The sequence below is a fragment of the Dipodomys merriami genome, unplaced genomic scaffold (assembly GCF_024711535.1).
Source record: "Dipodomys merriami isolate MVZ:Mamm:240054 unplaced genomic scaffold, mDipMer1.0.p SCAF_116, whole genome shotgun sequence".
In the NCBI taxonomy this organism is placed as follows: domain Eukaryota; kingdom Metazoa; phylum Chordata; class Mammalia; order Rodentia; family Heteromyidae; genus Dipodomys; species Dipodomys merriami.
This window is the reverse complement of record NW_027202449.1, coordinates 3,540,001-3,556,243: the sequence shown is the minus strand read 5'-3', so window position 1 is coordinate 3,556,243 and position 16,243 is coordinate 3,540,001. Positions and strand designations below refer to the sequence as shown.

The following is a 16,243-nucleotide window of genomic DNA, read 5'->3' as shown; positions in this document are numbered from 1 at the left end:
TGTCCCAGGCGCCGTGAACACGCGGCCGCTCCCCCCTTTCCTGTCGCCCACGGGGAGGAATCGGCTCATGGTTTCCTGAAGGAGAACCAGGGGACCTGAGGCCAGGGCAGGGCTCCAGGCGGCAGGGGCCGAGCCCGGGTCCCAGGTGCTTTGCTTGGCCTGGGCTTCCGCGTGGCTTCTCATCTCCACTGGCACAGTGCTGGCAGTTTGTGGAGAATGCGTGGGGCAGGAGCTCCCGCTGGGCATTCTCGGCCCAGAGAGGCCGAGTCACGTGCCTGAAGCAGCTCAGCTTGGTGTGGACCGTGCCAGGGTAGACTATTCCGGGGCGGCTTTTTCTTTAAAATTTTCCTCTTGAAAAGCTAGCGCGAGACAGAAATCTGTCCTTCCTGATGAGGAAAACCAATGAAGTTAATGTCTACCGTGAAAGCTGTAGTTCTATATGTACTATATAATCACCCGCACCCGCACACAGAGCACGTGTTTGCCCATTTTGAGGCTGGCACAGCCGCATCCGTGTCCAGCACAGCTGGAAGGCTGGCAGGGGCCTCCAGGGTCTGGCTTACCCCACGAGTCTGCTGGGATAGCCTTCCCCTTAAAAGCTGAGCAGGACTCCCTGCATCTGTAGACATTCCTATCTTGTGCTTCCGGCAGTGGGGATTGAACCCAGGAACCTCAGCTTGCTCTGCAAGCCCTCTACTCGTTAAGCAATGTTCTCAGCCCTTTGGTTTGCACGCACGAATTGCCAGCCTGGCCTGAGATTCAATCCCCCGCTTTCCATCTCTGCCTGCCAGGTTGCTCGGATTACATGCTTGAACCACCTCACCTCTCTGGGGATTTTTCTCTTGAGGTGGAGTCTCACTTTGTCCTGGCTGGCTTTGAATTTGTGATTCCCGCCCCCCCCCCCCCCCCCCCCCCGCCTCTGCCGTCTCCTGAGTAGCCGGGATTATAGGCCTGCGGCACCATGCTTGACTTACAGGTGATATGGTGGGTGTCCGTCCATCGCTGAAGGATGCTTGGGCTGCCCCTCCTTGTCCGCTGCTGTGGCTAATGCTCCCCGCCTCTGCTTCCCGCTCTGGGCCCCGTAGACTGTCCTGGCCCTCTTCGTAACAGCGTGAAGCCCTGTGGCGCTGTTTTATGCACAAGGCCGTTCACGCCGGGCACACGGGCTTCCATTTTCTCAGCATCCTCCCCTCCCCACGGCCCTGCGGCAGATAAGACCTTTGCGGACGCAGTGTCGGCTTCCTCCGTCCTGCGGGCTGTGCGGCTGCGCTGGGGAAGGTGGCAGCGGAGGCAGGCGTGGCCCCGAGCAGCTCCCTGTGTGCCGATGGCTTGCGTGTGGTTAAGAGGCTCCGAGCCGGGCACGCCCAGCATCCTCTGGGCACCGGGAATGGAACAATCCAACTATATAGTTTCACAGTGAAGCCGGGGGCCCGCGAGCTTGGTGAGTCCCCGGCAGTGCCGCCCAGGTTCCTGGATGGCCGAGCCCTGCCCGGACGGCCGCTGACCGTGTCCCAAGGAATGGAAGTTCCGTGCCATAGAATGAGGAGTGGCAGCGCGCGGCCGGCGGCCATTTGAGCCCCCGCGGGTCAGCACAGATGCCGGCCGTTTCCACCCCCTGGAGAGTCCTGTCCAGCAGAGGTGTAAAAGCTCACCCTCACGCCTGCCGCTGCGTGAGTGGTGGTTGGCCGTTTCATGTCCCCGGGCCGCCGTGTCCTCAGCTTAGAAGGGTCATCCCTACCTCACACCTTGGGCATTGGCCTGGCAGGGAAGGGGTGTGTGTGTGTGTGTGTGTGTGTGTGTGTGTGTGTGTGTGTGTGTGTGTGTGTGTGTGTGTGTGTGTGTGTGTGTGTGTGTGTGTGTGTGTGTGTGTGTGTATGTGTGTGTGTGTGTGTGTGTGTACCAGCTTTGCTCGATTGGTAATGGCTGTCCCAGGTGCAGTGTGGACTGGATCCTGGCCCTTGGCCAGGCTGGCGCTGGAGACTGAGAAGAGCACGGCGATGGTTTAGTAATGTCTGCTGTGGAGGAGGCGGAGGCTGAGACGGTGCTGGTTGGTGTGCTGACACTGGGGGCTTGTTTGGGCAAGGCAGCTGATGTGGGGAGCCGCTGGGCAGTGGGCCTCTCGTGCTGGTTCGGGGTTCACGACCACCCTGCTGGGGTCGGCCAGACCACGGTGTGCTGTGGACCCCGGTGCAATCTGTCCTGAGATTCTCTGTTCTGGCCGGCCTCCAGAACTGTCTCTGGTGGTGGGCACAGCCCCGCTCCTGGCACAGCGCTGCGAGGTGCATCTGCGCCCCGAGAGCTACGCCCACGGCCGCGCACACTCTCCACCGCTGCCTTGAGGTTGATGGTTGATGAGCTGCACTCTCTCTCTCTCTCTCTCTCTCTCCTCTGTCTCTCCCTCCCTCCCTCCCTCCCTCCCTCCATTCGTCCTCCCCACTCAGCATTGGCCTCCGAGAGATGAAGGCCATTCTGCCCACGGTGAACTTCAAGGTGAACAGCGTGAAACTCCTCAAGGACAAGTTCATGGTGAGTCTCGCAGCCCTGCAGCTCCGTCCTGCTCAGCGGGTCGCAGGCCTGCCGGGCGGCCTGCGGCGCTGGGGAATGGAGTTCTAGAAAGGTCTCTGCCCTGCAGAGGTGTAGTCTGTGGTGACTGTGATGTCTGTATCAGACCAGCCCTGCCTCCCCCACCACCCTTCCCCGGACAGTAGTCCCCCATTTCCCTCCCGGGAATATGAACACGTGTGTCATGCATGTGTGCCTGTGTGTGCATGCGCATGTGCAGGTATGTGGGCACACACACATACGCGCTGTATTGGGGCTTGAACTCCAGATCTTGTGCTCTTGCTTAACTTTTTCACTCAAGGCTGGTGCTCTACCACTTGATCCACAGCTCCACTTTTGGCTTTCTGGTGGTTAACTGGAGATAAGAATCTCATAGACTTTTCTGCTTGGGCTGGCCTGGAACCTTGATCCTCCTGTCTCAGCCCCCTGGGTAGCGAGATTGTAGGTGTGAACCACCAGCAATCCAGCTTCTTCAATTACTGAGCTCCTAGAACTGCTGGCCACGCCTTCCTCTGACCTCTCTGGAACGTTCCTTAGGAACTCACAGAGAACACAGATGGGTGGAGCAGAGGAAGGGGAAAATGTGGTTTCTTGGAGGCCCTGGGGGTGGGGCTGGGAGGACTGACGGCCTTCCATGTTACAGATGAAGGCACTGAGTGTCTTCCAGTGGTGTGAAAATTAAATTTCCCAGAGCCATGAAGCCGTCTGGAGTCAGGCTTAAAGAAAAGCATTATGCTTTAAAGTATAAATTATATGTAGATATTTATAAAAGCATCAGGATCGGGAAGTCCACAGTTTGTTTTGTTTCTAGTTTTCTTTTTTGTTGGTTGTGGGCTTGAACTCTGGGCCTGGGCGCTGTCCCTCAGCTCTTAAGCTCATGGCGAGTGCTCTACTGCTTGAGCCACAGCGCCACTTCCGGTTTTCTGGTGGTTCATTAGAGATCAGAGTCCCACAGATGTTCTTGCCCAGGCTGGCTTTGAACCGCCATCCTCAGATCCCAGCCTCCTGAGTAGCTGGGATGACAGGCGTGAGCCGCCGGCGCCGGCTCTTCCACAGTTTCTTTGCCCTCCTGCAGGAGGAGTTCTCTGCAGCTTTTGGAAACCGGGCTGAGACTCTCGCAGGGGTTTTGGGGTACGCTGCCCGGGTCCCCGTGTTTTCACGGGCAAACAGGCTAGGAGCCCGAAGACAGTGTTGGTTAAGATGGATTCTAGCCACGTGCTTTCCGCTGAGGGCGGAGGCCGGCTTTGAGCAGCTTCTGACGCGCGGTGATGGCATGCGCTTGCTGTTGACAGGAAATCAGCGCCCACAAAGACGAGCTCAGCTTCGAACAGCTGCATCTCTTCTACAAAAAGCTGATGTTCGAGCAGCAGAAATCGGTAAGAGGGTTCGCAGAGTCCCGCCTGCACCGGGAATCCCAGGCAGGAGCTGCTCCTCTCCCGCCTGGCCAAGGAGCCACCGTACCATACAGTTTGCCTTTATTTTGGTGTGTGTAGATGAGCGGGTACTAGGACTTGAACTCAGGACCTGGGCATGGTCCCTGAGCTCTTGTGCTCCAGACTGGCGCTCTACCACTTGAGCCACAGCACCACTTCTGGCTTTGTAGTGATTCCTTGGCGATAAGAGTCTCCCGGCCTTGCCTGTGGGAGCTGGCCTCCAACTGTGATCCTCCGATCTCAGCCTCCTGAGCAGCTAGGGCGACAGGCAGGCTGCATAACTCGCCTAACATCCTCGTTCTCTGCGTGTTCCCATTGCAGATACTTGATGAATTCAAGAAGGATTCCTCCGTGTTCATTCTGGGGTGAGGAGCTTCCCGCCTGACTCTGGCACTCGGGGCGCTGTGTCCTCTGCCCCGCTGACCTCTGGGACGGCCGTCGTGGGGGAGGTGGGGGGGTGCTGACCATCCCAAGACTGTCGCAGGAGTAGCAATGCATGGTGGGGGAGCGGGGAGAGTCCAGCGCATTCTGGAAAGAGGCCTGAAGGCCTCGGGTCTGCTTCTTGCAGTGTCCTGCGTGGGATCCCACAAGTGAACCCTTGTCTTGTTTGTCTTTTGTTTCAAATCAAACCTGAAACTCTTAATGGGTCAAAGTCGTAGCTGGTTCATGAGACCCGGGCTCAGTGAGAGCGAGTTGACACGCGGACATGGCTTCGCGTGGCGCTTGACATGTCTCAGACACGAAGGACACGTGTGCCCTTAGAGTCCCGCTGCGGGACTTGTCAGGGCCTTCCCTAACAGTGCTCACAAGTCCCACAAGTGTCCCGTGTGTCCCACGCCTTTCTGACCAGGAGATGTGTTTGCATGGAGCTGGGGACCCCTGGACGGTGGCTGGGGTCTCGGGCTCGAGTCCTCATGGCCGAATGAATGCCTTACCTCTCATCACCGTCCAAATCTGACCCTGTCCACGGCAGAGCACATGCCAGACCGGTGTGCAATCTTTGTGTGTGTGTCTGCACACGCGCGCGCGCCAGTAGTGGAGCTTGAACTCAGGGCCTGGGTGCTTTCCATTAGGTGTTTTTTTTTTTTTTTTTTGCCAGTCCTGGGACTTGAACTCAGGGCCTGTTCCTGAGCTTCTTTTGCGCAAGGCTAGCACTCTACCACTTGAGCCACAGCGCCACTTGTGTCTTTTTCTGTGTGTGTGGTGCTGAGGACTGGAACCCAGGGCTTCAGGCATGCTAGGCCAGCGCTCTACCACGGAGCCACCTCCCCAGCCCTCGTTAGTTTTTTTGCTCCGCGTTGGTGCTCTGCCACCTGAGCCACAGCTTCACTTCAGCTTTTTCCTGGTTCTTGGAGATCAGAGTCTCACCGACTTTCCTGCCCAGGCTGGCTTTGAACTGCGATCCTCAGATCTCAGCCTCCTGAGCAGCTCCGGGCCTGGCGCTCCTTCCCCGCCGTGGCTGAGCCCTGGTCTCCTAGCCCCGGCGCATCTGTTCTAGCAGCCGCTCGGCCTCCAGAACGGGGGCAGAGGCCCTGGGGCGTCCCCACCTGCCCTGTCCCTGCTTCTCCGTGGGGACCGTGTGCTCGTGGGGCCTGGCACGCGGGCGCTGGCTGCCCGTGAAGGCCCCATCCTCCCTCTCTCCCCGGGGCAGGAACACGGACCGGCTGGAGGCCTCTGTGGTGTACCTGCAGGACTTCCAGAGGTTCCTCCTGCACGAACAGCAGGTGAGGAGCGCAGAGCTGGGGGCCCCCACATCGCAGCCTCACCCGTGCCCGGGCTGAAGGCGGGTGCCACACAGCACGGCTGGCCTCTGCGGCTGGGTCCCGCGGGCCTGCATGGAGGAGGAACGCCCCGGGGAGGGGCTGGGTCGGGCGGGGTGGCTGCACCCCGGGGCTTCGGCTGGGAGCTGGGCTGCGCGTGGGCTCTGGGGCCTGGCACGGCCTCAGGCGTGCTGATTCCCACGGGAGGTGGCATGTGCCCCGGAAGATGTGGCCAGGGCCTGCGGACGTTGTTGGGTGCCACAGTGGGAGATGCAGCTGGATGTGGGGGGGGATGCGGAGGCCACGGATGCTTCTGGACACCCCGTGGCACCCGGGGCCCCCTCCAAAGGGAACACAGTCCCCAAGACGGCAGGGCTGGGGCTGAGACACGGGCATGGCAGTAAGGTAAACCTGGGTCCTCTCACTGGCTGTGTGGCCTCAGGCAGGTGTCTTAGTCTTTCTGTGCCTCAGTTTCCTTCTCTCTAAATGGGGAGGAGAGCCACCACCCCCACCTCTGCCAACTGAGGGACAAGAAAACGGCCATAGTATGAGCACATGCGTGGGTGTCCTGAGTTTACAGTTCCTCTTTATATCCGTCATTGACGGATCAGTGACCCGGCCACCTCTCCCTTTCTTACCCTCCCTCCCTCCCTCCCTTATTTCTTTCCTCATGCTCTCCCATCTAGTCTTTCTCTTTTAGAGTACTTTTTAGGGTCACAGCACAATTAATTTACCAGGCACCGGTGGCTCACCCCTGTCATCCTAGCTACTCAGGAGGCTGAGATCTGAGGATCGGGGTTCAAAACCAGCCCCGGCAGGAAAGTCCTTGAGACTCTTATTCTTTGATGAAGCACCAAAAAGTTGGAAGTGGTGCTGTGGCTCCAAGTGGTCGAGTGCTAACCTACTACTCCAAAAGCTCAGAGACAGCGCCCAGGCCCTGAGTTCAAGCCCCAGGACCAGCAAAATAACAACAAAGCAAGAAACAAAAACAGACAAGAGAACACACCCGAACCCCAGTCTTGCTGAACAGTTCAGCGACTACTGAGCCCACTACTGTGTAGATCGTCCGTGATCTTGCCTTTGCCTCCTCCTGCAACCTGCCCCGCCCCCCCCCCCCCCCCCCCGCTGGAGAAGGCCGGTGTTGCGCACGGAACGGGGCCTACTTGACAAGCCACGATCCTGTGTCACGTTCCCGTGCGCGTCAGGTGACGAGACCCGCGGCCCCCAACGAGGCCTGGGCGGGACGGCTGCCCGAGTGCCAGGCGCTGTGCCCCGCCCCCCCCGGGTAGAGATGAGTGAATGGGGGGCGGGGAGCAGCTCTGGCGCAGCCTGAGGCCGGGTCGGGGTTAGCCGCGGGGCACAGAGGGGTTTATCCGGCCGCTGTGACACTTAGCTGTCTTTCTGAGCTGTTTTATTGGCCGGTGTGACGCTGCTGAACCATGCCGCCAGCCTTGTATTTTGCTGGTGGCCTTCGAGATCCCCCCCCCCCCCCCCCCGCGGTCACTCGGGGTGGGCTGGGCCTCCCAGCCCTTTGCACTGAGAGCATTCTGGGAAAGAACTCGTGCCGGGCCTTAGAGCTGCTGTGGAGCAGCAGGCCTAGCGCCACCTGGTGGCCACTGACGCCATTTCCCCTGCAATAGAGTGAATGACTGGACTGTCATGAGTGAGGGCGGGAGGGCCAGGTGACCCGGAGAGGAGTGAGTGAGCCTGCAGGATTAGAACCCAGCACCCCTAAGCAGCCTGTGCGTTTGGGGGATGGCTACCCTGCATGCCTCCTTGGCCCTTGGGGCGAAAGTGATTACGACTCTTCTAGCAAGCACGTTGGCTGCGTGCGGTTTAGAATGAAAACCCGACTTATTTATGCATTTGCTTATTTGTTTGTTTTTGAGACAGATCCACTCGGCCCGTGCTGGCCTTGGCTGAGGTAGATCCTCCTCCCTCAGCCTTTCCGTGCTGGGATTACAGGCATGTGCCACCATACCTGCCTCAAAAACTTAAGATAGGAAAAGAGATACTAAATAGTCCCTGTCCTCGGTACTGATCCTGGTATGTAATGGCAGCGTTGTAATCAGGATGGAAACGTGGACTGTCTGAATCTCCACCGATGGCAGATTAACATAACTCAGGGGGGAGGAAGAGGAGGAGGAGGAAAAGGAAGAGGAGGGTGTGTGTGTGTGTGTGTGTGTGTGTGTGTGTGTGTGTGTGTGTGTGTAAGAGTGGGGTTAAAGGTCAGCCCCCAGAGCTGATTGGGCCTGCCTGGGCACTATCTCAGTCAACTTGTGTGCTGATAGAGGCCTCAGTTTCCCCATTTATACAGCACAGAGAATAGCATGTGCTTCCCGAGGTTGTGTTCGGTAGAAGGTAAAGTGGTCATTTGTCTTTGAGTGTGTGCCAGTATTTGAACTCAGAACCGCTCACTCTTACCTGGCGTTTTTGCTCCAGGCCAGTGCTCCACCACGCGAGCCACCGTTCCACGGCCGGTGTTCTATTTTTCCATGTGTTGTATTGTATTTTTTGCTGGTTAATTGGATTTGAACTGTGATCCTCAGACCTCAGCCTCCTGAGTGTCTGGGGTCACAGGCGTGAGCCTGTGATCAGTGGGAGGGAAGATCGTCCAGTCCGTGCGCGGGGTTGCTTGCGCCGGGGCTTTAGTTGTGTATTTATTTTTATTGCTGTGCTGTGTCACAGTGCTGAGGCATTTTGGGCCTCTTCTGGCAGAGGTCACACAGAGGTCATACAGCTGCTGGCGCCCAGGCCTTTTAACACAGCCGAGAGCTCGTTCTGGAGGGAGGTGGACGCCGGGCGCCCTCCTGAGCCGTCCCGCACTCTGACCTGTGGACTGCGGTGGCCGCGGCGCCGAGCGCCGTCTCTGCAGCCTCCTGGCGCTCCTGCCCAGGGAGATTGGCAAGAGCCGCCCGCAGGCGGGGGATGGTTTGACACCTTGTGCCAGCCAGGCGGGGCTCTGCGACCCCATTACATCTGTCTCTGTCCCCCCTCACATCCGCCCTTCCCATCCACCATAGGGCCTGGGGCACATTTGCCCTCCCTCCCTCCCTCCTTCCCTTCCTTTTTTCCCTTCCTTCCTGCCTTTTTTTGTGTCTGTCCTGGGACTTGAGCTCAGGGCCTGAGTCCTTGTTCAAGGTTAACACTCTACCCTTTGAGCCACAGCTCCACTTCTGGCTCTTTTAATGCTCACTCAGAGATAAAAGTCTCATGGACTTTCCTGCCTGGGCTGGCTTTGAACCGTGAACCTCAGATCTCAACCTCCTGAGTAGCTGGGATCACAGATGTGAGCTGCTGGCCTTTCTTCTCTGTAAGAGCAGAGGATGTAAAACGTGGCAAAGCGGAGGGGGTTAGCGCAGGCAGCAGCAGTGTGCTTCCGGCCCAGTTCTATCTTTTCTGCCCGTGACCGCCGGGTGTCGGGGTGTGGGGGGGTAAAGGCGGTAGTGGGGCAGTTTGCACCCTGACACTGCAGAAGCGATTACGGAGCTGGCCGCCTAGAGTTCAGACACCACTAGCCTCTGGTCCGGGCAGCGCACGACCTCACAGGACTGCATTCTGCAGCAGTTTTCCAGTTTGCCTGGAACGTGGACGGCTGCTTCCCAGCTCTGTGAACTGCCATCTCTAGGTGATCGCTCTGGGCCTCTCAGTCCTTGCCTCTCAAGTGGCAGTGACGTCCGGAGTGTTAAGGACTAAATCTGTGCCAAGAGCTAGTCAGGGCAGACGCAGGTCACTTGCCGGTTTTTGTCAATAAAGTTTTATTGGAACACAGCTGTGCTCCCTCGGCCTTTGTCACGCGTTGCCAAGGTGGAGTTGAGTGGGGCACCAGACGACCCTGCGTGGCCCATGGACTCGGACCCACGTCCCTTCTGCTCAAGGCCTGCGCGGCGGGAGGCCTGGGCGGATGCGCGGCCCCTGGGGCAGGCCACTCAGAGCTGGCTGAGGTTCCGTCTTGGGCCTGAGCGATGAGGGTCCTGTCACCTGCATTTGTGATGATTTCTCGTTTGTCCTCCTTGCCCTTGAAGGAGCCCTGGGCTCAGGATATAAACAAAGTCCGGGAGCGGATGACCAGGTTCATCGATGACACCATGAGAGAGACTGTGGAGCCCTTCCTGTTTGTGGATGAGGTATGGGGGCCGGGCGTGTGTGAGCGCGTGCGTGCGTGCGTGTGTATGGGCCTGGTGTGTGTGTGTGTGTGTTGTGTGTGTGGGTAGGGGTGTGTGTGTGTGGGGGGGCAGGTGTGTGCGTGTGTGTGTGAGGGGGGCGGGTATGTGTGGGCCTGGTGTGTGTGTGTGCGCGTGTGTGGGGGCAGGTGTGTGTGTAGAGGCTGGGTGTGTGTGCGTGTGGGGGGGCCGGGTGTGTGTGGGCCTGGTGTGTGTGTGTGTATGTGTGGGCAGGTGTGTGTGTGCATGTGTGTGTGTGCGTGCGTGTGTGTGTGTGCGTGGGGGGGCAGGGTGTGTGTGGGCAGGTGTGTGTGTAGAGGCTGGGTGTGCGTGTTTGTGTGTGCGTGCGTGTGTGTGTGTGGGTGTATGTGTGGGCAGGGTGTGTGTGGGCATGTGTGTGCGCGCGTGTGTGTGTGCAGGTGTGTGTGTGCACGTGGGGGGGCAGGGTGTGTGTGGGCAGGTGTGTAGAGGCTGGGTGTGCGTGTGTGTGTGTGCGTATATGTGTGTGTGCGTGTGCATGTGTGTGTGGGTGTATGTGTGGGCAGGTGTGTGTGTGCATGTGTGTGTGTGTGTATGTGTGGGCAGGTGTGTGTGTGTGTGTGTGGGCAGGTATGTGTGGGTCGTGTGTGTGCGCGTGTGTGTGCGTGTGTGGGGGCAGGGTGTGTGTGGGCAGGTGTGTGTGTAGAGGCTGGGTGTGTGTGTGGGGGGGGGGGCCGGGTATGTGTGGGCTGTGTGTGTGTGTATGTGTGGGCAGGTGTGTGTGTGCGTGTGTGTGGGCCAGGTATATGTGGGTCAGGTGTGTGGGTGTGGGTGTATGTGTGGGCAGGTGTGTCTGTGCGTGTGTGCGTGTGTGTGCGTGTGGAGGGGCCGGGTGTGTGTGGGCCGGGTATGTGTGTGTGTGTGGGGGCAGGGTGTGTGTGTGTGTGTGAGGGGGGGTGGGCAGGGTGTGTGTGTGTGTGCGCGTGTGTGTGCGCGTGTGGGCAGGTGTGTGTATGTGTATGTGTGTGTGTGTGCGTGTGTGTGCATGTGTGTGTGGGCAGGTGTGTGCGCGTGTGTGTGTGTGTGGGCAGGTGTGTGCGCGTGTGTGGGCAGGTGTGTGTGTGGGCAGGTGTGTGTGTGGGCAGGTGTGTGTGTGTGGGCAGGTGTGTGTGTGGGCAGGTGTGTGCGCGTGTGTGGGCAGGTGTGTGTGTGGGCCGGGTGTGTGTGTGCAGACAAGTGTGAGTTTGGCTCGCACCTGTGTCTGCTGAGGTTTGCTTCCTTTCTCACCTGTTTAAGGGAAATTGCCATTAGAAGCTCCCGGTCCAGCAATGTCCAGACTGTATTTTTTTTTTCCAGTTTCTAGAACATTCCCAACCCTTCATCTCCTTCACCCCTTTTAGCTATCTACTGCGTGGTGTTCTATTGATTCGGCCACCAGAGGGCGCCAGCCACCAGCGGGAGCGGTGGTTCGGACCAAGTGCCGAGCTTTCTGGAGGGTGGGTGGGGGGTGGGAGGCGTGGGAGGGAGGGTGGGGGGTGGGAGGGGGGGTGAATGCGGTCGGGAAGCTCCCGCCCCTGCTGCTCTTTTTCAAGGACCAGGAGTTAGGCTAAGACATCGCCCGCCCTCTTGGTGTTCTGAACGGCCTTGTGTGGCCTACCCACAAATGTTCACTATTGCCCGTCGAGCTTCTGTCCGAAGCCGGGCACTGGTGGCTCACGCCTGTAATCCCAGTGCTCCACAAGGCTGAGACGGGAGGATCGCTGTCAGAGCCAGTCCGTGGGACTCTTTATCTCCCAAGTAACCATCAGAAAGAACCAGAAGTGGAGCTGTGGCTCAAGTGTTAGAGCACCAGCCTTGAGCAAAAGGAAAGAGAAACAGAAAAGCTCAGGGACAGCACCCAGGCTCTGAGTTCAAGCCCCAGTACCGGCACACACACACACACACACACAGTGTGCGCACGCACACACACACCCGCCCCCGTGCCGGAAGCATGTGCTCTCGCAGTATCCAGTAGTTTGGGCTGAGCACTGGGTCCCTGCGCATGCACACGTGCGGGCCCGTGTCGTCCGTCTGTCTGTCCTGGGATCTGGGCGCGGCCGGGGCCTGCGCCGGCTTCTGCCCTCGGGGGTGCAGCGCGGAAGCCTCCGGGCTCTGCCCGGCGCCACGTGTGACCCGCGTCCGTGGCTCTTGCAGTTCCTCACCTACCTGTTCTCCCGGGAGAACAGCATCTGGGACGACAAGTACGACGCGGTGGACATGCAGGACATGAACAACCCCCTGTCCCATTACTGGATCTCCTCCTCCCACAACACGTGAGCCCACACTACCCAGGGCCTGCTCGGCCCGCGGGGGGGTTAGGGGGGGTGCGGGCCTGCCCGGCCCGCGGGGGGTGGTGCGGGGAGCTGGAGGCAGGATTACACTGAACAAGGCAGGGAGGAGAGTTTCACCAGGAGAGTGAATGTGCAAAGGGCCTGGGGCAGGAACAACAGAGCTTAGCGTTGGGAGGGCAGCTCAGGAGAAGAGTAAGGCCAGCCTGATCGCCAATCACGTTAAAGGCAGCGGGGACCAGAGGTGGCTATTAAGCAGAGAATCACGTGCTTACACCCGCCTCTTCGGGTGATGGGCAGTGCCAGAAGAGAGAGTAGCTTAGAGGGGTCCCCGTCTTTAATCCGTGAAGCGGGGCGGGGAAAGTCCTTGCTCACTGTAGACTGATGCCTTCCCACACGTCTCCAGGCTGGGGGCTGAGAAGTTTAGGTGAACTCTTTTGGGAGGCAAATTGCCTTCGAAGTTCAGCCTCCCAGGCTTTACCCCTTGGTTTACAAATTGGTGCCTTAACGCCGTAATCGCACCCACTCAGGAGGCTGAGATCTAAGGATCACGGTTCAAAGCCAAAACCCCAGGCGGAAAAAGGCAGTGAGATCCTTGTGTCCAATTAAACGGCAAAATGCCGGACAGCAGGTGTGGTTCAGGTGGCAGAGCCCCAGCTGTTGAGTGAAAAAGGCAAACAGAAGTGCAGGGCCCCCAAGTTCCAGCCCTGGCGCGCGTGCACGCGTGCGCGCGCGCGCACACACACACACACACACACACACACACGCACACTGAATTAAGTCTCCCAATGTCTGCATGGCCTTTGTTCGAATCCTGCCAGCGGCGCATGTCCGAGGCCCACCGTGTGAGTCTGGGAGTCTGGCCCAGATCCCCAGGCTGAGGTGCCGTCCCCCCACGGTGCCCCCCCCCCACAGGTACCTCACCGGGGACCAGCTTCGCAGCGAGTCATCCACCGAGGCCTACGTGCGCTGCCTGCGTCTGGGCTGCCGCTGCATCGAGCGTGAGTGTCAGCGGGTCCCAGCCCCCGCCTTCGGGGTGTCCCAGGGCCTGGGCCCCTCGGAGGAGGCTGGCTGGGCCCCGGTAGCCCCGCGGCTGGGTGCGGGGTGTGGCTGGCCAGGGGCAGCGTCGGTGGCCTGGCCGGGCCGCCCGCATCCGCAGCACACGCGTGTCCCGTCCAGCCGGTTTTAGCTGTGGCCCTGGGTGTGCCAGGCGCCTCGCAGCCCCTGCTTGGGAGGGGGGGAGGCTAGTCAGATGGTGTCCTGGCTGAGCCGATGGCAGAGGCTCGTTGCTGGTCACCGCGTGGCCTTGTCCTCCCTCTATTCTGTCTCGGGCCGGGGCGCGGCGCGGGCCAGCGCCCTGAACTTCCAGTGTTCAAAGGCGTTTTTGGCCCGCTGCTCTGCACGGGTGGGGCAGTCATTGCTTTGGGTTCCTGAAGAGAAAGAGGAGGGGCTGCGGTCCCCCGAGCCCTTTAACGATCGATGCCCCAATGACTTAAAGACCTCCCACAAGCTCCTGCCTGGTCACAGGCCGCCTCCCAGGACAAGCACCCCACACACGGGAGACTCAAAGCAGGGCGGTGCATTTGGCTAGATGCCGGCCACGTTCAGGGCTCGCTAAACACTCCCATGCCATCAGGGGTGAGGGCCAGTTGCTCCGCAGACTCCCTGGTGTGTCTGCCCGCTTCCTGTCCCGGGATCTGGGCTGCCCCCCCCCCCCCCCGCCTTGGTGGACCCGAGGCCGCTCCTCCTCCCACAGTGGACTGCTGGGACGGGCCCGACGGGAAGCCCATCATCTACCACGGCTGGACCAGGACCACCAAGATCAAGTTCGAGGAAGTCGTGCAGGCCATCAGGGACCACGCCTTTGTGGCATCCAGGTCAGTGGGCTTGTTTGCCAGGAAGGCAGCTAGACGGACGGACGGACAGACGGACGGACGTACACTGCCCACCCCCTTCTGGCTGGCACCGGTGAGTCTTCCTGTGGTCTCTGCCGTGGTCATTGGGGGTGTGTGGAATAGCACCCCGAGAATGGGCTCTGGCACCTCCACACCTTGTTTCGTGTGTTTATTTTTTGTGCCAGTCCCGGGGCTGGAACTCGGGGCCTAGGCGCAGCCCCCGCGCTTTTGGGCTCAGGTCCTGCGCACGGCCATCTGAGCCAGACCTCCGCTTCTGGCCTTTTTTTTTTTTTTTTTTTGCTGGTGAATTGGAAATCTGAGTCTTGTGGACATTTCTTCTCAAGCTGGCTTTGAACCTGGGTCCGCAGATCTCAGCCTCCTGAGTAGCGAGGATGACAGGCGTGAGCCACCGGCACCTGGCTGAGGGGTGTCCTTGGTTGGGCCCCCTGCTGGGTGGGCCTGCTCTCCTTCCCCTGCCCCCCATGCCTTTCTGGCCTGGACACGGTGGGTGGAGGGCGGTCCCGCTGGCCCCTGCTCCGAGCCCCTGAGTCGGGCCTGGCCCCTGCTCCGTGCCCCTGAGTCGGGCCTGGCCCCTGCTCCGTGCCCCTGAGCCGGGCCTGGCCCCTGCTCCGTGTCCCTGAGCCGGGCCTGGCCCCTGCTCCATGCCCCCGAGTGGGGCCTGGCCCCTGCTCCGTGCCCCTGAGGCGGGCCTGGCCCCTGCTCCGAGCCCCTGAGCCGGGCCTGGCCCCTGCTCCGTGCCCCTGAGCCGGGCCTGGCCCCTGCTCCGTGCCCCTGAGCTGGGCTTGGCCCCTGCTCCGTGCCCCTGAGGCGGGCCTGGCCCCTGCTCCGAGCCCCTGAGCCGGGCCTGGCCCCTGCTCCGAGCCCCTGAGCCGGGCCTGGCCCCTGCTCCGAGCCCCTGAGTCGGGCCTGGCCCCTGCTCCGTGCCCCTGAGGTGGGCCTGGCCCCTGCTCCGTGCCCCTGAGGCGGGCCTGGCCCCTGCTCCGAGCCCCTGAGCCGGGCCTGGCCCCTGCTCCGAGCCCCTGAGCCGGGCCTGGCCCCTGCTCCGTGCCCCTGAGCTGGGCTGGGCCCCTCCGCCGCCCGCAGCTTCCCGGTGATCCTGTCCATTGAGGAGCACTGCAGTGTGGAGCAGCAGCGCCACATGGCCAAGGTGTTCAAGGAGGTGCTGGGTGACCTGCTGCTGACCCGGCCCACGGAGGTCAGTGCCGACCAGCTGCCCTCGCCCAGCCAGCTGCGGGAGAAGATCATCATCAAGGTAGGTGTGCAGGGACGGCCAGCCAGCCACTGGGCCGCCGCGATCCCGGGGCCCGGTGCAGTGCTGGCTCTCCTTCCACACGCCCTGACCCGGCCACGGTCATTCAGCTTCTCAGTGGGTGCCCCCGAGTCTTCTCCCATGTTGGGGGGCTGATACAGAACCCATCTCCACTTCCGGCTTTTTGCTGGTTAATTAGAGATAAGAGTTTCTCAAGGTCGGGTGCCAGTGGCTCACACCTGTCATCCTAGCATCCTCAGGCTGAGATCTGAGGATCCAGGTTCAAAGCCAGCCCGGGCAGGAAAAGTCTGAGACTCTGATCTCAAGTGAACCGCCAGAAAACCGGAAGTGGTGCCGTGGCTCAAGTGGTAGAGTGCTGGCCTTGAGCTGAAAAGCTCAGAAATGCTTCCCAGGCTCTGAGTTCAAACCCCCTGACTGACAAAAAATAATCAAAAATCAAAAAGAGTTTCTCAGATTTGTCTGCCCGAGCTGGTTTTGAACCAGGATCCTCAAATCTCAGCCTCCTGAGTAGCTGGGATCACACTGACGGCCAGCCCCACATTCACCTTGAGGGCCAGGACGCGTGTGCAGGATGGTCACACTCGGGGGGTAGGTCACACTCGGGCGGTAGGTCACACTCGGGGGATAGGTCACACTCGGGGGGATAGGTCACACTCGGGGTGATAGGTCACACTCGGGGGATAGGTCACACTCGGGGGATAGGTCACACTCGGGGGGTAGGTCACACTCGGGGGGATAGGTCACACTCGGGGGGATAGGTCACACTCGGGGGATAGGTCACACTCGGGGGGATAGGTCACACTCGGGGGGATAGGTCACACTCGGGGGGATAG

The 16,243-nt window shown here is 60.3% G+C and overlaps 1 protein-coding gene across 2 annotated transcripts in view; it reads left to right on the top strand.

Moving 5' to 3' along the window:
• The window catches only part of LOC138822878 (1-phosphatidylinositol 4,5-bisphosphate phosphodiesterase gamma-2-like), a 71,469-nt gene that overhangs the window by 27,927 nt on the left and 27,299 nt on the right, over positions 1–16,243 (top strand). For both annotated transcript variants that reach the window (XM_070015854.1, XM_070015855.1), the window contains 9 exons: positions 2,442–2,526; positions 3,855–3,938; positions 4,317–4,360; positions 5,647–5,719; positions 9,781–9,882; positions 12,091–12,209; positions 13,140–13,225; positions 13,981–14,101; positions 15,224–15,392. In XM_070015854.1, the coding sequence (XP_069871955.1) occupies positions 2,442–2,526; positions 3,855–3,938; positions 4,317–4,360; positions 5,647–5,719; positions 9,781–9,882; positions 12,091–12,209; positions 13,140–13,225; positions 13,981–14,101; positions 15,224–15,392 (883 nt within the window). The remainder of the gene's footprint in view (positions 1–2,441; positions 2,527–3,854; positions 3,939–4,316; positions 4,361–5,646; positions 5,720–9,780; positions 9,883–12,090; positions 12,210–13,139; positions 13,226–13,980; positions 14,102–15,223; positions 15,393–16,243) is intronic.